At 31.9% G+C, this 24164-nt stretch overlaps 3 protein-coding genes across 5 annotated transcripts in view; 2 read left to right on the forward strand and 1 right to left on the reverse strand.

Annotated features, from left to right (window-relative positions):
• The first annotated feature begins 383 nt into the window (after nt 1-383).
• Nucleotides 384-2390, forward strand: Rpt1 (26S proteasome regulatory subunit Rpt1). Its single transcript, XM_076402011.1, has 9 exons — nt 384-559; nt 621-658; nt 795-941; nt 997-1163; nt 1219-1387; nt 1447-1612; nt 1666-1790; nt 1848-2089; nt 2145-2390. The coding sequence occupies exons 1-9, from the start codon at nt 487-489 to the stop codon at nt 2320-2322; spliced, it is 1305 nt and encodes a 434-aa protein (XP_076258126.1). The 5' UTR covers nt 384-486; the 3' UTR covers nt 2323-2390.
• Nucleotides 2391-2489: 99 nt separating this feature from the next.
• LOC143195140 (uncharacterized) lies at nt 2490-20307 on the reverse strand. Of its 3 annotated transcripts, none has more exons than XM_076402055.1 (4): nt 19827-20301; nt 19561-19771; nt 3957-4229; nt 2490-3588 (listed from the first exon to the last, which is right to left on the reverse strand). In XM_076402055.1, the coding sequence occupies exons 1-4, from the start codon at nt 20028-20030 to the stop codon at nt 3308-3310; spliced, it is 969 nt and encodes a 322-aa protein (XP_076258170.1). In that variant the 5' UTR covers nt 20031-20301; the 3' UTR covers nt 2490-3307. The 3 variants fall into 3 exon arrangements, with proteins under 3 accessions (XP_076258170.1, XP_076258178.1, XP_076258184.1); XM_076402063.1 differs by having other exon boundaries at nt 3957-4217; nt 19827-20293; XM_076402069.1 differs by having other exon boundaries at nt 3448-3588; nt 3915-4229; nt 19827-20307.
• The window catches only part of LOC143195184 (uncharacterized), a 28508-nt gene continuing 9131 nt past the window's right edge, over nt 4788-24164 (forward strand). The window contains exon 1 of the mRNA XM_076402147.1: nt 4788-4855. The gene's annotated coding sequence lies outside the window, so the exon portion shown is untranslated. The remainder of the gene's footprint in view (nt 4856-24164) is intronic.

Here is a 24164-nt window from a genome sequence, read left to right on the forward strand (position 1 = left end):
TCACAACGAATAATCCAGCGCCATCTTTTGAAGTTACTGTAGGCATTCAAACATTTTTCTAGATTTCCTTCTTGGTGTAATTTTAAAAATTATATATATCGACAGATTGGTAAATACTCTATATGTATTTGTAAAATTATTATTATTTTTAGATAGAAGTAATATCAAAATCACTAGTGCAAAATACAAATGATTAAAATCAATATTGTTTATTATTGGTTAATATAATTTATACCTATCACATTTTATATAAAAGGAGACAACTCAATCCAAGTAACTGTTGGGTTGTATTTAAATCCTTATTATATTTTATTGTCTATATTCTTTTTACACCAGCTTGTGAGATTTTTAATGATATCTCATTAGATGGCGCGGTTATGTCAATTGTCATTGTATTGTCATAAGTTAAAATTTTGCTTGTAATCATCAAAATAAGTTTTGGGTTTTGATTTGTTGTATAGAACAAGAAATAACTAATTTATTACAATGCCGGACCATTTAGGCGATGATATGAGAAAAGTTAAAAATGAACCTGAGCAGGAGGAAAAGGAAATTAAAGGTAAATTAATTAATCAATATATATTTTGTAATAATATTATTTTTTGTATTTTCGTTTTTAGCTCTTGATGAAGGCGATATAGCTCTGCTTAAAGCTTATGTAAGTAAATAAAAATTTAATATTGAACATGTATAAACAAAAATGAGTAATATAACAAAAGTCGGTGCGATTGAGGTTATGTATATATAACATTTGCACTTTTTCATACTATATATGTAATGGTAAATGTTTATAGGGCCAAGGCCAATATACTAAGTCTATCAAAACTGTTGAGGAAGATATTCAAACGATTATAAAAAGAGTTAATGAACTGACAGGTATTAAGGAATCAGATACTGGTTTAGCACCACCAGCTTTATGGGATCTAGCTGCAGATAAGCAGGTTTGAAAAATTATTGTTTTTAATAAATCAAGATCTAAAAAGAATTACATTACAGACTCTTCAAAATGAACAACCTCTTCAAGTTGCTAGATGCACAAAAATCATTAATGCTGATACTGATGATCCCAAATATATTATTAATGTGAAACAATTTGCAAAGTTTGTTGTTGATTTAGCCGATTCTGTTGCTCCAACAGATATTGAAGAGGGTATGAGAGTAGGGTGTGTCTAGTTTATTTTTTTTGTATTACATTATTTATTAAACCAATTTGTATAGAGTTGACCGCAACAAATATCAAATTCATATTCCTTTGCCACCAAAAATTGATCCAACAGTTACAATGATGCAGGTTGAAGAAAAACCTGATGTAACATACAGTGATGTTGGGGGTTGTAAAGAACAAATTGAAAAACTAAGGGAAGTTGTTGAGACACCTCTTTTACATGTAAGTTGTAAATAAATGTATGTTCTTAATAGTAATTATATAAGGTCTATTTCCATTAGCCTGAAAAATTTGTTAAATTGGGTATTGAACCACCTAAAGGTGTATTACTTTTTGGACCTCCCGGTACTGGAAAGACTCTCTGTGCTCGGGCTGTAGCAAACAGAACAGATGCTTGTTTTATAAGAGTTATTGGATCAGAATTGGTACAGAAATATGTAGGAGAAGGTGTGTCGTATATATATTTGTAAATAATATAAATTAATATGTATTTTTCTTAGGTGCTAGAATGGTTAGAGAGCTATTTGAAATGGCCAGATCTAAGAAGGCTTGTCTAATTTTCTTTGATGAAATTGATGCCATTGGTGGTGCAAGATTTGATGATGGTGCAGGAGGTGATAATGAGGTATGAACACATATCTCATCTTAAATATATGCATAATTTAAATATACAATTTTTTAGGTCCAACGTACAATGTTGGAGCTGATCAATCAGTTGGATGGTTTTGATCCTAGAGGTAACATAAAAGTATTGATGGCTACAAACAGACCTGATACTTTAGATCCTGCACTGATGAGACCAGGAAGATTAGACAGAAAAGTAGAATTTGGTTTACCAGATTTGGAAGGAAGAAGTCACATCTTCAAGATCCATGCTAAATCAATGAGTGTAGAAAGAGATATTCGTTTTGAGTTATTGGCAAGGTAATCACCGCTGATATTATTAACATGTTTCTTTATATAACCAAGAATCTTGTAGATTGTGTCCAAATTCAACTGGTGCTGAAATTAGATCAGTTTGTACCGAAGCAGGAATGTTTGCAATCAGAGCTAGAAGGAAGGTAGCAACAGAGAAAGATTTCTTAGAAGCTGTTAACAAAGTTATAAAATCATATGCTAAATTCTCAGCAACTCCTAGATATATGACATATAACTAATTTCCTTGTTTCCAAATTTTGTTTCTAATTAAGCATAACAGCAGGTCATAATAAATTGAAAAACTACATGTGTACTTTTTATTTAACACTATGTACAAATGAAACGGACTATATTTTTATATGTGAATTTTTTAGGGTTTAACAAATACACAAGGATAATTTAAACTTTCTTTATTGATTTATACAATATCAGATTTTATAATCATAATTTAATGCTTTCTTTAACCTTGTAAAAATAAGCATTCGTAATTTTAATTATCATCTATCGCCTCATATTAAATTACAATAAGTTAACATTATTATAATAAAATTCGTAACGTGTTATAAAGTGTATAAATTTAAAATTTGACTAGACTTTTATAAAATAGGTTTCATTGCATTGGTTTTCGGACAAGATTCTTTATAAAACATCGTTCACAACGCTATATTTTGCATTTAAAATTTTTCGTTGCGAATATTTGATTCACGTTAATAACTATTTGATACATATTGCATTTTGATTAGCGTTGTATATTGTTGTATAATTCTAATTTACAGCAGCTGTGAATTAACGAATAAAATGCAAAATATAGTGATTTATGTATAGACATCAACACACGCTTTGATCACACATATAAATATTGATATTAAATTCTTTTAGAAAAATATACATGGGTTTCATCTGGAAAAATACATATAAAAGCTATGACATTTGAAGATGATGTGCAAAAATTATAAATATATATATCAGAAGGCAAGGCAGGCCTTGGAAAGATTTTTATAAAGCTTGAGTATAAGATTAGAAATAGTTAAGCTTTAGGGAGTGAAGAATAAAATTTTTAGCATAGAAGCTATCATATAATTTGTTCCTTTATTGTTAGAAGGAGATTGTACTATTTTAAATATTAATTTCTGCGAAAATGTTAAAGAGCAATAATTGTTATGCAAAGAATATTCATCATATTGACGTAGAATATCACTTAACATACGTGCAGAATGATTTGTTTCAATGCCTATGCACAAGTCGTGAATGATGTCTCCGCTCTGGTGAAGAATCTTCTCCTGAAATTAAACTACCACGTCTCCAAATATCTTCAGTGAGAACATCAGTTACCATTGAGAGTTTTCGTCCGCCATCATTTACTATCGATAATCTTCGATTTAGATCGTTAGCCATGGATAGTTTTCTAGAATTGCGACGTAGCCCGTTACCAGTTATAACTCCATCATTAGTTGGGAAGTTAACTGGGAAGGAACATCTACGGTGGAGAGGAACTGGTCTTATTCCTAAAATATAAATTGTATAATTTGCTTTATATATGTAACTATATGAATGTTTCGTTATTTGGAATCAGTGAAGTTTGGAAATAAGTATGTCATCTTAGGGAGTATCTGTATAACCTTTCTGTATGTTTCAGTGATAATTTTGAAGTGATTTAGGCGATGGTAAGAGACATATAGAAAGGCTATTGATAAAAATACGGGATCATGCTATGTGGTTGAATTCAACTAGCTTTACAACATATACTAATAGCAGGTTAACCATACATCACCAAAGAAAGAAAGAAAACACCCACAATACAAAATCACCCGCTACCTGCGCCCCTAACTACCTTAGTCGAGTCGCAGCTGCGGGCGCGAGGTATTGCCCCTACCCTGGAGCTTGGCCATCTGATGTTGACCATCCCTGTCCTCGCTGTGATGCTCCAAGATGCTCTCCCTCCTTACCAGTTCCTTCCTGTGATGTTTCAGTACGGTCAGATCAGCCAAGGAACATTTTCGATTCAGGGGCGGCTTCAACCCTTTCCTTTCGTTGTCTGTGGGCGCTGGAGATATCTTAGCTCGATAGAATTCGAGGAGGGCTGCTCCAAGTGATGTTAAGAGAAGAGCAGCGATGATACAATTCACGATAGTATCTGAAATATGTTCTGTAAGATGATTAAGCAACAATATGTTTCTATTATCTATTATATTTATTGTTCTAACTATTATTAAGTTAATTTATATATTAACGTATGTGAAAACATAATAATAACGTAAAATTTAGAATTGCATTTGATAGACGTACTGTAACTGATTTTAATTACTGCAGTATATTGAGTTGATAAAAAAGTTATTTAGTTTTTGAAGTTTGTCAAAAATGTAGTGTATTATCTTAATTACTGATGCGGTTTTTAGGTTGTACGTAAGTATTGCTACACCATAAACATTCTTCACTTTCTCTGAAAAGATAACTTTTGAATTTTGTGTGGTTTTGTTTATTTTATAACGGAAGTACGTTTACCTACTTACAGAGTATGGAGTTTTTACACTAATAAACCACGGTTTACATTTCTTATAACTAAAAGTCTATATATTTATCATACTATTAAATTATCTTAGGTTCTATTTGTTGTTTTGACATACAGTTTTCTGTATTAACATGTATTTATTTCTTTTTAATATAATGTCAGTGAGTGCAATAAAACAATTATAAGCGTATTTATAATTTTATCTAAGGTGTAAAATGCTTCAATCAGTATTGATTCAGCGTTTCTTGTTTACGATATCTACTGTAAGTAAACCGAAAATAATTGTCCGGCTTTATGTTTAGTTTTGTTTACTTTTAATTTATTAATATGGCATTGTTAAAAAGTGTCTGTACTGCATGCTAAAGTTGATATTAGATACAAATACAATTGGTTAATATTTATTGCATAATCGTTATCTGAATGCGACAATTATGTCGCTGTGATATCCATAGATACATGTTTCCGTTAAGTCAGATGTTTATACTAGCCTGGATATATGTTATTGTTGGGTTTAACGTGCCAGTAAGACATGGTTCAATAAGTATTGTTGAAACAATATCACTGTTTTAAACATATTAGATATATATTTTATTCTTTAAAAAATAATTTTTATCTTTCAAACAGCATTGAAAATTGTTTTTGTTTCACTGCTAGTGAATACAACAATTATTTTGTATTAAATATCTAGCTTGTTAATCAATTGTTGGATCGAATAAGGTTATCTTATGTATATTTTCAAATATACAATTTGAAATTCAAACTAAAGGAACTTTTTTACGGCAATTCACCACAGTAATCAAGTTGTAAGACGTAAAAGTACAATACGTATAATTATTATTACGGGGCTATGGATGTATAGTTAATTACTAAATTAACTTATTCATTGATTTTCCTGTTGACTATTTCATAAAAAAAGTTAATATCTTTTCATAAACGCACTATTCGTCTGACTTAGCTTTGTCGGATTTGGTTTACTCAAAACTCGACCAGATTAAAACAAAGTTAAAGAATACTTTAATGTCCATTTCAGAAATTGAGTTAACAAGTGTTGTTACAGGTTGAAAGTATTATTTTGTGTATTTTTTATTGAATTATAAAGTACATACAGAGTGAGGTTATGCATGGAATCGCTTTTTGTGGAAATGGTACCTACAATATTAGATTTTTCCATTTTTTTTATAAATGTGGTTGAATTTCGTTGATGCAGTGTCAAATATTTTCCTTCAACAGACAAATTAATTTATATGATGTGAATTACCGAAACAAGAAAGTGCAAGATACTTTTTCAAAAATAAAATACTGTTAAAAATAATAAAATATGTTGGACAAAAAAAATTGAGCCGACTTAAAAATGTAAATAAGAAACTCACTAAAAATTAAAAAATCGGAGCGGAGCCCAAACAATACAAAAATAATAATATAATTTTGTGACATATACAAAAAATTAAATTAGCAACAAAACAAATCTAAATTAATATAACTGTTTGGGTTCGGCACCGATTTCAAAGTACTCATTTGGTAGTAGTTAAAATCATATTGTAAATAGATAAATAGGTTTACGTAGCTATTAAGCTAAATTGTGTGTATAACAGGTTAATTGAAAACTACCCGGCCTACCATAGTAAAACACATTTTTTTGGCAAAATTAGTTTTTTTATTCAACATAATTGCCTTCAAGGGTGTATGGGGTGTGTTTTGTATTACGATTTGTCCTTTGCCTTGAAATAGTCGCTGGAGGTCAGATCTGGAGAATACGGTGGGTGAGGAAGCAATTCGAAGCCCAATTCATGGATTTTTGCCATCGTTTTCACTGACTTGCGACACGGTGCATTGTCTTGGTTAAGCAGATTTTTGAAGTGACTTTTTTTTTCAAATGCGGCCGTCTTTCGGCGATTTCATCTTTCTGACGGTCCAGTAACGCTATGTAATAGTCGCTGTTGATGGTCTTTCCTTTTTCAAGGTAGTCAATGAAGATTATTCCATGTGCATCCCAAAATACAGACGACATAAACTTGCCAGCCGGCTGTTTCGTTTTCCCTTGCTTTGGAGCGGGTTCATAGTGTGCAGTCCACTCGGATGACTGTCGATTGGACTTCGGAGTGAAATGATTGAGCCATGTTTCATCCATTGTCACATATCACATATATTGTTTTCGGTCAAAAGTGAGTTCGCGAAAACCCTTTTTATCCATTTTTTTTCACAATAATAAAAGTTGCTTCACTCAAAATTCTATAATTCACAAACTAGTGATCCGACAGGTCTTAAATTTATACACCCATCTTTTGAGGGTTCGGGCTAACTAAATTGTGATTCTCCTAGGCAAGAGCGTAAAATCCGACACGGAAAATGATCCCAGTCACGCCAGTAACCAGGCTGTGTAAGACCGGTTGTCTTCTGGGATGATTTCTGAAGTTGGTCACTCGCCAGTCCGTATGCTTAATGCTGAGGACCGTGGTTCGGAGCGCACGTTAAACAATAGGTCCAATCTAGATAAACCCATAGTTGGTAAAAGGAGACTTTAAAATATACTAAAAAAATAATTAAAAAAAGAACAGAGTGTTGTCGAATTGTCAATCGCAGTTTGTAAAAATGTAAAATTCGTTTTAAACTCGGTGAATTTTTCTTTATGTCTGCAATTATGTGGACTGTTATGTTGCCAAATGTTTGCAACATTCCTGAGAACATTAGTGATAATTATTAGGGGTTATAAACCGGTAAATGTTGTAAACCAAAAGTCAAATTTGATGCGGCAACATTGCGACGCGCTGACGTTATACATTTTGATGAAGTTTATTGGCTATTTTATTGAACGGCCTATATAAACAAGTTGATTGAATATATGCGATTTTTGTTACTCATTGAAGAAGTAATTGCTCATATTATAATTTTAGTATTATTACTTAATATTATATATTATTTGTATAAATCACAAAAGTATTCGCGAGAAAACTTATTTAACGACCTGGTATTCTGAATTTTTATTGATTAGTTTGTGATATATCTGTCTCGCCATAATCTTATTAAGATTATTAGGGTAATTAAATTGTAACTCATTGTACTTCAGTTTTACGCTTTTATGGAACTATCGATAGAGAGCTATATTGTATGATTTTTGGATAGTATTTACTTTCAAACAAAATACGTGTTTTATTTCGACAGGTTACAAAAGTTTCGGTGAAACAACTTTTATTACTTTTAAAATAACGAATAAAAATAATTTAGTTTTTTTTATAAAGTATAATTTTTTAATTAGAATAATACTTTTATTAAACCAAATAGTGACTTGATAAGCCTTACGGAGACTCTGCATTAGAGAAATCGAGAAATATTGATTTCTACGTTAAATTTAAACATAATTGCACAAATACCGATGGTACTACACTTTCAGAAGGGCACAAATTAATTATGAAAAACCTTATGCTTATATTTTCGGTCGCTATATTTACTCACACTGGTCTAAAAATACCAATGTGTTCTGCGTTAAATCGTTGTGATATCGACTTATGATAAGATATAAAACACGCAATACAATTACATTTTTTAATTAAAAAAAAGGATGAGTGGTCTTCAATTCATGAAAGTCATCCAAAAACATTAAAATTAAAAAAAAAAGAAAAGCTAAATGATGAGATTATGTTTAGAATTCTCAGTGACCACAAAATAAATTAATAGATTTCCGCTGGTCATGATTTTTACATTACATGACAAAAACAATATGCAAGACCATATATTCAGCAAAAAAAAGTACAACCCAAAAAATATACAATATACAGATCAACCAAAATAACAAGGAAAGGGATAAAAGCAAGATACAAGCAGTAGAAATGAAATCACCTGAGAATAATCGAGAATGTGAAAAAGATGGGCAGAATGAGAAGTAAAGAATAGAGCTCAATATAGAATCAGTGGAAGAGTGTATAGAAAAGAAAAAAACTGAGAAAGAGAAAGACCATATAGCAATCTAAGAGATCTTGGAATGAATTTATCAGGGATATAGGGTAGAGAGGAAACACTACCAGAGAAGCAAAGAGACTGATCAAAGGCAGAAGAAAATGGACGGAATGAAAGACAAAGATGTATATTTATCATTGATTAGTGTTCGAAATTTGATTGACGTTATTGGTTGAGAGTCTGCCTAACACTTTAGCATTTTTTAGATACTGTCCAAACAGATCAAGAAGAATTATTAACGAAAACCGAGGTTAAATACCCTCCAGCCAGTTGCGCGTTCCAGGGAATTCCAAAACAATAAGCCAATCAACAGTTTTTTTTTTTTTTTTTTTTTTTTATTACTCTTCGTGAGTCCACAATCTGCCCTATTGGCAATAAGTATTTCTTCTGTTTATATTATATATACATGGCATGTAGAAAATCACTTCATTAAGCAATCTTCTCTATAAAATATTATCTTAATTAATTAGTCTTATTCTAATGCTTATTCTAAACTCTACATATGTCCAGTAATCAGATCAGGTGGTGTTAAACGTTTTAGTCTACGCACTTCACTATCACGTCGCATATTTAGCTGATTAGCGAGTACATTGGGATGCACTGACACTCTTTCGAAGTACTTCACACAAACACGTTGGATTACACTCGTTATAGGTTCTAGAGGAATATCGCGTTGTATCACTTTATTTGAAATATAGTACGGAGCATCAACAATGGCACGCAACACCTTATTTTGGAACCGTTGAATGATGGATATATTAGATTTGCTAGCGGTACCCCATAGTTGAATTCCATATGTCCAAATGGGCTTGAGTATAGACTCATACAGCAATACCTTGTTATCTAATGATAACTTGGATTTGCGCCCAATGAGCCAATACATTTGATATAATTTTAGTCCTAGTTGTTTCCGTTTAGAGAGTATGTGCTTCTTCCAGGTTAGGCGTCGATCTAAATGCATACCAAGATATTTAACATGCTCTGCTTGGGGGAGTTGACGATGATTGATATTTACTGGTGGACATGTTCTTCTACGCAGGGTAAACGTTATATGCGTGGATTTTGATTCATTGGCTTTAATGCGCCATGTCTTCGACCATAATTGTATTTGCTCCAGGTGGGTTTGTAGGTTTATTGATGCTGTGACTGGGTCTTCATGGGATGCTAAGATTGCTGTATCATCTGCATATGTTGCCACAGTAGTTATTTTTGTGGTGGGCAGATCAGCCGTATACAGAAGATACAGTACTGGACCCAGTACACTACCTTGCGGAACTCCTGAATAAATGGGATTTAGTTCGGTATATTCATCGCCTTGATTTACAATAAAATGTCTGTCAGTGAGATAAGATTTTAGTAGCTGATAGTCCGGATGAGGGAGAAGTTTCTTTAGTTTAACCTGCAAGCCCGTATGCCATACTTTATCAAAAGCCTGAGATATGTCTAGGAAAGCAGCCGAACAATATCTTTTGGCATTTAGGTCAGCGTTTATTTGGTTTACAAGTCTATGCACTTGTTCTATGGTCCCATGCTTATTGCGAAAGCCAAACTGATGTTCTGGAATAATTTTTCTTTTTTCTATTATATAGTTTAGTTTTTTTTATGTATAATTTCTCGAAAACTTTCGAGATTATTGGTAATAAACTTATAGGTCGGTAGGAGGTCACATCTTCTGGTATTTTTCCTGGTTTAAGTATCATTAATATTTTAGCTACTTTCCAGATACTAGGGAAGTAATTAATTCGTAGCATAGCATTAAATATATATGTTAATAGTTTTATAGCCTTTTCTGATAGTTCTTTTAAAATTTTGCCAGTAATTAAGTCATAACCAGGAGCTTTTTTAATATTAATCTCTCTCATTATTGTATGTTTAACTTTTTTGACCGTTAATTTCTCGTGCGGTAAATCCATTTGAAATGGCGAATCTAGAAAGCTAGTAATTTTATTTTCGTCATCTTTATGTAGCTGAGACTGGAAAGGTTTAAAAACATTTTTTAAGTGTTTTGAGAAAATGTCGGCCTTCTCTTTATTGCTTCTCGCCCAATTATTTTCGCTTGTTTTAATAGGTGGGTTATGCTGCTGGGATCTCCTAAGCTTTTTTGTTGCTTTCCACAACGAATAGTCTGTAGCCTCAGTTGATGTCAAGTTTTCTAGGTATTCTTGAATGCCTTGGTTCTGTTCAATTTGGATTAGATCTCTCAGCTCTTTTATGGCCCTATTAAATTTTCTTTTATTCTCTTCAGTCCTTTGCTGTTGCCAATTTCGTCGTAACTTTCTTTTTTCTGCTATCTTTTTCTGTATTGTACATGATATCTGTGTATTTTTTCTTGGAAATGTTTCACTGTTGGGAGTCGCGGAATATGCTGCCTCCTGTATATTTTTTGTAAGATTTATTGCTGCTATTTCTATATCCATTTCAGTTTGTAACGGTAAATTTAGAGAGATATTTTGGTCTAAGTTTTGTCTAAATGAGGGCCAGTTAGTTCTATTATTGCACAGAGAAGGGGGTTTATCTTTGATGGTAATTTTTGAAGAAATTGTTACTATTATTGGTGAATGATCAGAAGACAGGTCGAAGCATGATTCTGCCTGACACTTTTTTGGATCAATATTTTTTGTAATACAGAAATCTATTGTATCTGGTTTTTTATTTCTGTCTGAAGGCCAATATGTTGGTTCACCAGTAGAGATATGTTGTAAGTTATCTTTCCTTATGGCTTTAAGCAGTTCTCTACCTTTTGAGGTTATTATTCTTGAACCCCACATTAAATGTTTTGCATTATAATCTCCTCCTGCTATAAATCTATTACCTAGCGTACTGAAGAATTCTTGAAATTGTTCTGCATTGTTGTTATGTTTGGGTGGGCAATAAATCGCAGAAATTGTTAATGGTCCATGGGCTTCCTCTATGGTTATACTGGTGGCTTGCAGGTAGTCTTTGCGGAATTTTTCTTTTTCGAAATGCTTTATATCATCTCGAATTATTATGGCTGTACCTCCATGTGCTTTATCATCAGGGTGATTTGTATGATAAAGCTTATATTTAGGAACTTTCAGATAATTCTTGTCCGTAAAGTGTGTTTCGGAAACCATCATAACGTCAATATTTTGTTCATTTACGAACATTTTTAGTTCCCTGGCGTGTTGTTGGAGCCCATTGGCATTCCAGACGGCGATTTTGTAGCAATTGGTTTCAGGCATTAGGCAAGTTTGCTTACGACGGTTGTGAGTAGACCAAGCATCGTACTCATTTGATCCATTAGTTTGGCCATCATATTTTCTAATCTTGAGATGTTGCTAGTTTCAGTAGGTTGAGATATTGTCTCTCGTTTTTGTGCTGAACCATTTTCAACTATTTGGGCATAAGTTATGTCTGGTTGACTTGTTCTGGTGGGTAGTGGTAGATTGGTAGTAGTGGATTGTTTTTGTTGATGCCTTTTTTCCCTTAAGGCAGGATAGAGTTTCTGCTGTAGTTGCTTGTGAACTGCGCAACCCTTGTAGTTCGCTGGATGATTTCCATTACAGTTAACACATTTCACTTTTTCATCGCGAACTTTACGAGTACAATCTCCTGTCTTATGTTCTCCTGCACATTTTACGCATCTATATGATTTGCGACAGTAAGTCTTTGTGTGCCCGTGCGCTTGACACCTTGTGCATTGTGGTATAATTCTCTTTATATGTGGTGGTTCGCATTTAATAATATTATTTTCCAATTTGGTGATTTCATACACCGCCTTATTATTTCCATTAGGTTTTATGTCTATATAAAACATAGGCAGAGGTTTTTTTGTCGTGTGATGTCGTATATTGTGAATATTTACGACCTCGTGGCCTTTTTCTGCTAGTGCTACCTTGATGGTGTTAAAGTCCGTCCCGTGATGTAATCCTTTTAATACGAATTTAAATGTTCTCTCGGATTTTGGCCTGAATGTATGGTATTGGGTGTTTCTTTCATCTAATTCTTTTATAAGAACTTTAAAGTGATCCGCTTCGAACAATTGGATTTTAATTGTTTCATAGCTCACTGTTTTAATTGTGTAGTTCGTAGTAATGGTTTTCAATAAGTCATGGATGTTTTTTATTATTCCTACCTTATAGACTGTTATTGGTGGTGGTTTGGGAACAACTTTTTCAGGGCTTGGTTGTATGTTCTCTTCAATTTCTTCCGACAGGTTGCTAAAACTGTTTTTTGTCTCTATCGGTTTCTGCAACCAATAGTCACTGATTCTTGTTTGTTTCCTCGCGATTTCTTCTTCTGGACTTCTCAATCGTTTTTTGTTAATGACTGTAGTCCATTCTGATGGTGGAGTTTGCGTTATTGCTGTTTGTTCTAATCTTATATCAATGTGTGCTGGTGATTTGGTTGAATCACTATGGTTTGCCATTTTTTAATTTTTAATATTTTATTTAATTTACTTCCAGAGGATAAAAAAAATAAAATAAATACATTGTTTATTTCACGCACTTCATTTTCCACTTACGTTATTTTAGCACTAGTTTTTTACTATAAATACTATAAATGAATTTCAAAAGGACTGTTGTAAAATAAGATGAAATAATTTTAAACACTAATAAAAATGAGATGCAGTCCTTTTGTCTGGTCACGTAAACACGTATTCACTACACTTTAGGTCCACTGAGAGACGGATAGCCGCGTCTGTTATGCGTTTTTAACACTCAATTAAATAACCGTAATAAAATACTGGGTTTTTTTAAAGAAAGGTATCTTTTTATAGCTTGGACCGTATTGAAAATACGTCTTCACCCTACGAAGGTTGGAACTGAACTAATCAACAGTTACAATGCTTATAATAAAATATTTGATTAAATAGATCAACTACCATACATACACAATAATCACCGATACAAAAAAAGTATCTAGACAAACAAATAAACAATAAAATTTTGTATAGATAAAAGTCATCCTGAAATAAAGCTATGTACAAATACAGGCCGACTTCTTACAGGGTAAATGGAGAAAATCAAATAATACAGGGGAAATCAAATAATTTTGAGTCAAGAATACATCCTGCAATGAATCAAGTCATGAATTCTTCTGATAGTTAATACATTTCTGCATTTCACCAAAAAATGAGAGACTGACATTGGTACACAGAGATATCACAGTTTAATTTATTAAGAAGCAAAGGATAACTTGGCTGTGACCAAGCACTAGCCTGTTTTATTTTACTTGTAAATCTCTATTCCTTAAAGAGGTAGCAGGGGAAAAGAAGTTCTTTTTAATGGCCTAAAACTTGTTTTCTTCTTCCTGCAGGTTCCTTACTTAGCCAGTATTTTAGTAACTATTTACAATTTGCTGACTGCTTTCAATAGCGTTCTTGGCGAGATTGTCAGTCATTTTTTTTTAGAATTTAGGACCACAGTATCTACATTTAAACATTAATTATCGATTTTTCAAAATTTATGTTTTAAAATAAATAATCAACATTATTGATAAAAAGTTCAAACAATAAAAAGTCATATAGTCACAGATCTTATAAAATTAAAAATTAAAATGTTAACAAATATGTTATCTCTATGCAAATTATGTAGTTAGTTTCATTTTAACTGTTGTATATTTTTATTACTTCATTTGTGTATTCATATAATCTTTATCTTTCATCCATATTTCTGACCTAAAATATTATATATTCCAAAAACAATAAATACACCAGGCTGTTCAAAAGATCAAAGAGAATAAGTTCTTTAACTAAATTTTTAAATAAAATTCTATCGTTCTTTACGTATTTATTCCACTCTTCGATGTCACCTTTGTATTTCGAAATTCTAAATATTTTGTAAATAAGGAGGATAGACGATTCTTGTTATTCGCAAATTTTGTTAATCCATGTTGGGATGAAATTTTCGAATATGTCGGTTTGTATCACAGCTCACACAGCAAAATATAATTTTACGTGATCATACCATTCTTAATCGTTTTCTTTTTCATACTTGCAACAATTCTTTAATAGAAAATAATACTACTTAAAATTAAATAATTTCGTTTAAAATCTCCTATTTTAAAGTCTCTTTTTAGCAACTAGGGGTTCATCAGGACTGGAGCTACAGGTCAACGTGGGCTCCTAACCATGGTCCTCGGCATTATGCCTACCGAATTTTAACTTACGACTACTACTTACTTTTTGTTTAATATTTAAGTGATAAAATTGATTTTGACCTTCATCCATCACCTTCAACTACTTCCAAATCCCTTATAACAAAATAAAATCAAAAATCTCATACTCCAAATACTCATGTTAAAATTCACAAATTGATTAATGTGCTTTCGATGAGATACCTGGTTTAATTAATATTTAAATGTAGCGCTGAAAATATTGCCTGGTTCACCTTATAGTAGTTTTATCATTTGTTTATCATAGATTTTTTGCTGTATTTGAAAGTCTCCTTTTTATCAACGACGGTTTATCTGGACTGGACCTATCGCTTAACGTGGACTCCGAACAATGGTCCTCGGCATTAAGCCTACCGACTGGCCGGTGACTGGCTTAGTTACCATCCCCATTACTGGCATGACCGAGATGATTATTCCATGTCGGATTTTCCACTGTTGCCTATAAAGATACTTACAATTTCAATCACAAACATAAAGTACATCTATGCCCCACCAGTATTCGAACCCGCGACTATCGTAACTATCGTCCTGTCACCTTAACCACTGCATCATCAAGCTGGCATAGTAGATTTAAGTGAGCAAACATTTTACCAATTATTCATTATAAATTGAAAATAATCAGAATGTTGGTTGTCATCCAGTGTGATTTTTAAATTATTTAAATTTTAATGTAAAATTTAAAAAAAAATGAAAAGAATCTAAAATTAATGAATACTTTTCAGATTGACTGCATATTGGTTAGAGTTCAATTTATAAAACAAAATATCTTTTTTAAACCGTAAACATATTGACTAATGTGAGATTCACAGAGAAATCTGCCTCATAATCTACTTTAGGGATACGTATAAGCAACATCTAACAGAAAATGTCTTTTTTTAACAAATATTTACGAAAAACTTACGTGTGTCACTCGTATAATTATTTCTTGTTTTTTATAGATTGAACATATTGAGTGAGATTCATAGAGAAATCTGCCTCATGTCTCATTTTCATAAATTTGCCTCATAATCTACTTTAGAAAAATATATAAGCAACATATAACAGAAAATGTTTTTCTTAAACCAAATATTTACGAAAAACTTACTTTGTGTGTCATTCGTAGAATTGTTTCTTATTTTTTATAGATTGAACATATTCAGAGAGTTATTAACTTATTAATTAATGTGAGATTCACAGATAAATCTGCCTCATGTCTCATTTTCATAAATTTGCCTCATAATCTACCTTAGAAAAATGTATAAGCAACATATAACAGAAAATGTTTTTCTTAAACCAAATATTTACGAAAAACTTACTTTGTGTGTCACTCGTATAATTATTTCTTGTTTTTTATAGATTGAACATATTCAGAGAGTTATTAACTTATTAATTAATGTGAGATTCACAGAGAAATCTGCCTCATGTCTCATTTTCATAAATTTGCCTCATAATCTACTTTAGAAAAATGTATAAGCAACATATAACAGAAAATGTTTTTCTTAAACCAAATATTTACGAAAAACTTACTTTGTGTGTCACTCGTATAATTATTTCTTGTTTTTTATAGATTGAACATATTCAGAGAGTTATTAACTTATTAATTAATGTGAGATTCACAGAGAAATCTGCCTCATGTCTCATTTTCATAAATTTGCCTCATAATCTACTTTAGAAAAATGTATAAGCAACATATAACAGAAAATGTTATTCTTAAACCAAATATTTACGAAAAACTTACTTTGTGTGTCACTCGTATAATTATTTCTTGTTTTTTATAGATTGAACATATTCAGAGAGTTATTAACTTATTAATTAATGTGAGATTCACAGAGAAATCTGCCTCATGTCTCATTTTCATAAATTTGCCTCATAATCTACTTTAGAAAAATGTATAAGCAACATATAACAGAAAATGTTTTTCTTAAACCAAATATTTACGAAAAACTTACTTTGTGTGTCACTCGTATAATTATTTCTTGTTTTTTATAGATTGAACATATTCAGAGAGTTATTAACTTATTAATTAATGTGAGATTCACAGAGAAATCTGCCTCATGTCTCATTTTCATAAATTTGCCTCATAATCTACTTTAGAAAAATGTATAAGCAACATATAACAGAAAATGTTTTTCTTAAACCAAATATTTACGAAAAACTTACTTTGTGTGTCACTCGTATAATTATTTCTTGTTTTTTATAGATTGAACATATTCAGAGAATTATTAACTTATTAATTAATGTGAGATTCACAGAGAAATCTGCCTCATGTCTCATTTTCATAAATTTGCCTCATAATATACCTTAGAAAAATGTATAAGCAACATATAACAGAAAATGTTATTCTTAAACCAAATATTTACGAAAAACTTACTTTGTGTGTCACTCGTATAATTATTTCTTGTTTTTTATAGATTGAACATATTCAGAGAGTTATTAACTTATTAATTAATGTGAGATTCACAGATAAATCTGTCTCATGTCTCATTTTCATAAATTTGCCTCATAATCTACTTTAGAAAAATGTATAAGCAACATATAACAGAAAATGTTATTCTTAAACCAAATATTTACGAAAAACTTACTTTGTGGGTCACTCGTATAATTATTTCTTATTTTTTATAGATTGAACATATTCAGAGAGTTATTAACATATTAATTAATGTGAGATTCACAGAGAAATCTGCCTCATGTCTCATTTTCATAAATTTGCCTCATAATCTACTTTAGAAAAATGTATAAGCAACATATAACAGAAAATGTTTTTCTTAAACCAAATATTTACGAAAAACTTACTTTGTGTGTCACTCGTATAACTATTTCTTGTTTTTTATAGATTGACCATATTCAGAGAATTATTAACTTATTAATTAATGTGAGATTCACAGAGAAATCTGCCTCATGTCTCATTTTCATAAATTTGCCTCATAATATACCTTAGAAAAATGTATAAGCAACATATAACAGAAAATGTTATTCTTAAACCAAATATTTACGAAAAACTTACTTTGTGTGTCACTCGTATAATTATTTCTTGTTTTTTATAGATTGAACATATTCAGAGAGTTATTAACTTATTAATTAATGTGAGATTCACAGAGAAATCTGCCTCATGTCTCATTTTCATAAATTTGCCTCATAATCTACTTTAGAAAAATGTATAAGCAACATATAACAGAAAATGTTATTCTTAAACCAAATATTTACGAAAAACTTACTTTGTGGGTCACTCGTATAATTATTTCTTATTTTTTATAGATTGAACATATTCAGAGAGTTATTAACATATTAATTAATGTGAGATTCACAGAGAAATCTGCCTCATGTCTCATTTTCATAAATTTGCCTCATAATCTACTTTAGAAAAATGTATAAGCAACATATAACAGAAAATGTTATTCTTAAACCAAATATTTACGAAAAACTTACTTTGTGTGTCACTCGTATAATTATTTCTTATTTTTTATAGATTGAACATATTCAGAGAGTTATTAACATATTAATTAATGTGAGATTCACAGAGAAATCTGCCTCATGTCTCATTTTCATAAATTTGCCTCATAATCTACTTTAGAAAAATGTATAAGCAACATATAACAGAAAATGTTATTCTTAAACCAAATATTTACGAAAAACTTACTTTGTGTGTCACTCGTATAATTATTTCTTATTTTTTATAGATTGAACATATTCAAAGAGTTATTAACATATTAATTAATGTGAGATTCACAGAGAAATCTGCCTCATGTCTCATTTTCATAAATTTGCCTCATAATCTACTTTAGAAAAATGTATAAGCAACATATAACAGAAAATGTTATTCTTAAACCAAATATTTACGAAAAACTTACTTTGTGTGTCACTCGTATAATTATTTCTTATTTTTTATAGATTGAACATATTCAGAGAGTTATTAACATATTAATTAATGTGAGATTCACAGAGAAATCTGCCTCATGTCTCATTTTCATAAATTTGCCTCATAATCTACTTTAGAAAAATGTATAAGCAACATATAACAGAAAATGTTATTCTTAAACCAAATATTTACGAAAAACTTACTTTGTGTGTCACTCGTATAATTATTTCTTATTTTTTATAGATTGAACATATTCAGAGAGTTATTAACATATTAATTAATGTGAGATTCACAGAGAAATCTGCCTCATGTCTCATTTTCATAAATTTGCCTCATAATCTACTTTAGAAAAATGTATAAGCAACATATAACAGAAAATGTTATTCTTAAACCAAATATTTACGAAAAACTTACTTTGTGTGTCACTCGTATAATTATTTCTTATTTTTTATAGATTGAACATATTCAGAGAGTTATTAACATATTAATTAATGTGAGATTCACAGAGAAATCTGCCTCATGTCTCATTTTCATAAATTTGCCTCATAATCTACTTTAGAAAAATGTATAAGCAACATATGACAGAAAATGTTTTTCTTAAACCAAATATTTACGAAAAACTTACGTGTGTCACTCGTATAATTATTTCTTGTTTTTTATAGATTGAACATATTCAGAGAGTTATTAACTTATTAATTAATGTGAGATTCACAGATAAATCTGCCTCATGTCTCATTTTCATAAATTTGCCTCATAATCTACTTTAGAAAAATGTATAAGCAACATATAACAGAAAATGTTTTTCTTAAACCAAATATTTTCGAAAAGCTTACTTTGTGTGACATTCGTATAATTATTTCTTGTTTTTTATAGATTGAACATATTCAGAGAGTTATTAACATATTAATTAATGTGAGATTCACAGAGAAATCTGCCTCATGTCTCATTTTCATAAATTTGCCTCATAATCTACTTTAGAAAAATGTATAAGCAACATATAACAGAAAATGTTATTCTTAAACCAAATATTTACGAAAAACTTACTTTGTGTGTCATTCGTAGAATTGTTTCTCAAAGAATTCTCGTAATAATACTTGGGTATTTTATGTTTGGCGGGATTCAATATATCTTCTGGTTTGCAACTGAGTCGTACGTTGATTAATTCCTCAAAAATACGATCCATTTCCTCTATTTTATTTCTGGGTAAACAAACGGGCTGAGGCGGCGGCCTGGCCATCAGTCCCGCCACAGCACGCTGCAATAAAACAATTTTCATTTGTTGATTTTCGAGAAAGTCGTAAAAACCCCACTTTTTCGTGCACGAGCACGAGCTCCATCGATTTGTTCTCCCTGACGCTATCGACCGTTTCGAGACGTTCCTGAACGGTGTCGTTGCTTTCCTTATCGGCGACGGTTCCATTATCTATCCTCGAATAGATCAGACCGATCACCACTACACCCACCGCACACACTAGAGGCACGACACGGCCGTGGTCGTTGAATAACGCGGGCATCTTGATTATCTCGTATACCTAACGATTTAATTCGATAATACCTCGCAAAATTGAACCGAATCACATAATTGCCACCCGGTACGGTTGTTTTCGTTCAGGATGAACGCGAAACAATTGGTGCCGCCGTCGTATTTTGACAATAGCCGCCCCTGTTTTTGTTTTTTGTCTCGGTCTGTTGTGACATCTATTTTTCGACTGGAACGGACTGGATAATAATAGCCGAGTTGGCTGTGGAAATCAATATCAGGTTGAAGGTCCTGCGAAGTAAGGGGGAATTTCAAGCGCGGATGGTGGCGCGGCCTGCTAGACGGGACTGAACCGTCGTTTTGGTGATAAAATGGGTTTATTAAATTTCTATATGCCTGATAAAATATTATTTGTGTTAAATAAATATTGGCAAATGTGATAAAAGAAAAAATATGAATAATATTGACAGAAGCTGAATGATTTGAGAAAATTAATTCTATCGTACTGTTTGTTTTCTATTTTTTAAATTATTTTTAAATAGATTAATAGTTGTCGGCGACACTGGCGAAGAAGCCATTCGAAAATTGCAGCTGGCTAGTGGCAATATATTTTAAATTATTGGACCACAACCCGGAAAAATAAAATTATTGAAAGTAAATCGGTACATGTGCAGTTCATGTATAACTAAACCGTAAAAAGAGTAAAAGTCAAAAGTGAGCTTGCGCGGCACCCACTTTGCACAGAGCTTTCTCATACCCAAATATTCGTGAATAATATAATGTACACGTTCAGTTTATATCTTTAGAGTGTCTTCTATTTCATTCAATTTCAATTTCCGGTAATTCAAAATTATTTTGTGGATTTTTTTTATTGTTTTCGTCGGTAACAACCTTTGGGCGTCCACTGCGTTCACCGTCTTTGGTGCTCATTTCACCACGTCTAAAATTAGCATACCAATCCTTGATGGTTAATTTTCCTGGGGCAGTGTCGGGACACTCGCCATCAAGCCATGTTTTTGCTTCAACTGTATTTTTTCAACAATGTGGGCTACATACGATGAATCCGCTCCAAAGCGTGGGAAAACGCAACAGTCTGCTGGCAAGCTTATGGAGTTTGTATTTTGGTATGCACATGGAATAATTCATTGACTACCTTGAAAAAGGAAGGACCATCAACAGCGACTATTACATAGCGTTATTGGACCGTTTGAAGGACGAAATCGCTGTAAAACGGTCCCATATAAAAAAAAAGAAAGTGCTGCTACACCAAGACCACGCACCGTGTCACAAATCACTGAAAACTATGGCAATATCTATGAATTGGGCTTTGAATTGCTTCCTCATCCACCGTATTTTCTAGATCTATCTCCCAGCGATTATTTCCTGTTCTCAGGTTCTCGAAGGAATGCTCGCTGGGAAGAAATTTTCGTCGAATGACGAGGCCGAAACTGAGGCCTATTTTGAAGCAAAGGTACTACAAAAATGGTATCGAAATGTTGGGGGGTCGCTATAATCAGTGTATCACTCCTGAAGGGATTATGTTGAATAAAAAAAACTAATTTTGGTAAAAAAATGTGTTTTACTATGGTAGGCCGGGGACTTTTCAATTGGCCTGTTAAAATATCAAATTATTATTTTTTAATTTTAGAAATTAATCCTTTTCGGAAAGAAGCTATGTAAAGGGCGATATACATTTATTCTTAGATCATTTATTTGATAGTTCAACAATCACTGAAATAATAGCTACTGAATGCAAACCTTTTAAGAGAGGATTAGACGAAGTCCAATACACTATGAATTTTGGTGCAAATCAATTCAGGACTTGAATAGTGCTTATTGCCCAAGTAAGAAAACATTTAGTATTCGTAGTAACATAAAGTACTCATCAGTACATTCTCATACGCACAGAAAATTTTGATCATACGCCAGTGAATCTGACGTTGAGCGAAAATATAATAAGAATAGAAAGAAACCCAACGTCAACAAACACGATAACAGACTGGGAAGGATTTGCTGAAGAATTGAACAAACGAATTCAACTAAATGTACCCCTCAAGACAACTGAACAATTAAATTTTGAAGCAGAAAAATTCGTAGTAGATATGCAACAAGCTGCTTGGAATAATACTCCAGAAATTAAGAGTACAACTAAAGGAATTAATTATCCAAAAGAAGTTAATAAATTACGAAAAAAACGGCAACAAAACAGAACACCTGAAAATAAAAATAGTTTAAACAATATAACCCAAAGACTGAAAAGAGAAATACTGGAAATTAAAAACATAAACATAAATGACTATCTAACAATTTTAACAGATGATAAAGAAACTGATTACTCACTCTGGAAAGCCACAAAATATTATTAAAAGCTACAAAATTATAAAGCGCTCCTACAAGAGACTTGTGTGGGAATTGGGCACGTGACAATCACCAAAAAGCACAAGCATTTGCTGAATATCTAGAAAAACTTTCAAACCAAACGAAACTAATATTGAACATAATTTGCCGGACATAGAGGCTGAAAATTCGATGATTGAATTAGTCACGCCGAAAGAGTTATCCAAAGTTATTAAAACTGACATTAACCCCAGGAAATCACCAGGCTACGATTTAATAACAGGAGAATTACTGCAAAAACTACCAAGAAAGGGAATGATAAAACTCACCAATTTGATCAATACATTTAGATTTAGATTAAAACATGTCCAGGTCAAACAATTGACCATGTCCATAGAATAACAGATGTTATTGAAAAAGCCTACTAAAGTAAAAAAGTATGCTCGGCTATATTTTTAGATGTAGCACAAGCTTTCGATAAGGTTTGGTACGAAGGCCGTATTCATAAACTACAGAAAATGCTACCAAAACCTCACACCCAACTATTAAAATCTTACATTACAACCAGAATGTTTAGAGTCAAACTTACTCCACAATAAAATAATCTAAAGTAGGTGTACCACAAGGAAGTGTACTAGGACCAATGCTTTATCTACTCTACACTTGTGATATACTACAAACGGAAAATATTATCGGAGACAATAGTGAAGAAGCCTAACGAAAATTACAACAGGCAAGTGACAATATAAATAATTGGACACAAGGTTAGAAAATAATTATTGAAAGTAAATCTGTACATGTGCAGTTAGCCTATAAACAGACCGTACAAGCACCCATAACATTAAATAAGACAATCATTCCCTATAGCAACAACGCTAGATATCTCGGAATGAATCAAGATGCAAAAATTCGCTGGAAGGAACATATAAAGAAGAAAAGAAAATAACTGGAATTGAAATACAGGAAAATGTACTGGCTAACTGAAAAGAAAATCACAATTATCAGTACATAATAAATTGCTATTATATAAGCAAATATTGAAACCTATATGGACATACGGAGTTCAATTATGGGGATGTTCTGCAAAGAGTAACATAAGTAAAATATAATTTTTTCAGAACAAAGTCCTGAGAGGTATTGTGGGTGCACCCAAATACTATAGAACTGATTATCTACATCGAGACCTTCAGATTCCCACAGTCAGTCAAGAAATCAAGAGAATTGCATTGGGCATGAGGAAAGACTACATTCTCACACAGACTCAAAAGAATCAAACCATCTGATCTTGTGTAGTGTTGTGTAGTGAGGTGCATATATTAAATAATTCAGCAGTGACATGTATAAACATTATGTCACCTTTTCACCAGACTGAGATAGGGCCGATGGGTCCTCCTAGTTATATACCTAGATTTAAGTTATTATAAAGACAAATTGTAGGTTAGACGGAAACGACTAAAACAATGTATTAATTAAATAATAAAAAAATGTAGGCCGATTTTCAAAATTCTCTTTTCATTCGAAGGAGTGCACTTCCGAGGTGGTTCCATTGGAACCAAATTATGATCGAGGGAAATGCTCAAATTTCAAAGACATGTACAAAGTTTTCACATATACTTTATCTAAAATAACCAGATATTTGGGTATAATGTTACTGCTGAGCTGATGTGTGTGTGAATCAGTGCAAAAGCCATTCAGTTTGCTTTTTAAGCATTAACCATAGCATATAAAAACCGTAGTAATATTATAGGCAACTGTTTCTGTGGTGTAATGGTTAAGCAGTTTAATTCCCAAATGGAAGTGGCGGGTTCAATTCCCAGAGTCGATAATCACT

The sequence above is a fragment of the Rhynchophorus ferrugineus genome, unplaced genomic scaffold, assembly GCF_030347505.1.
Source record: "Rhynchophorus ferrugineus isolate W39M unplaced genomic scaffold, kcgeb_rfMv2 rfM1, whole genome shotgun sequence".
NCBI classification, from domain to species: domain Eukaryota; kingdom Metazoa; phylum Arthropoda; class Insecta; order Coleoptera; family Curculionidae; genus Rhynchophorus; species Rhynchophorus ferrugineus.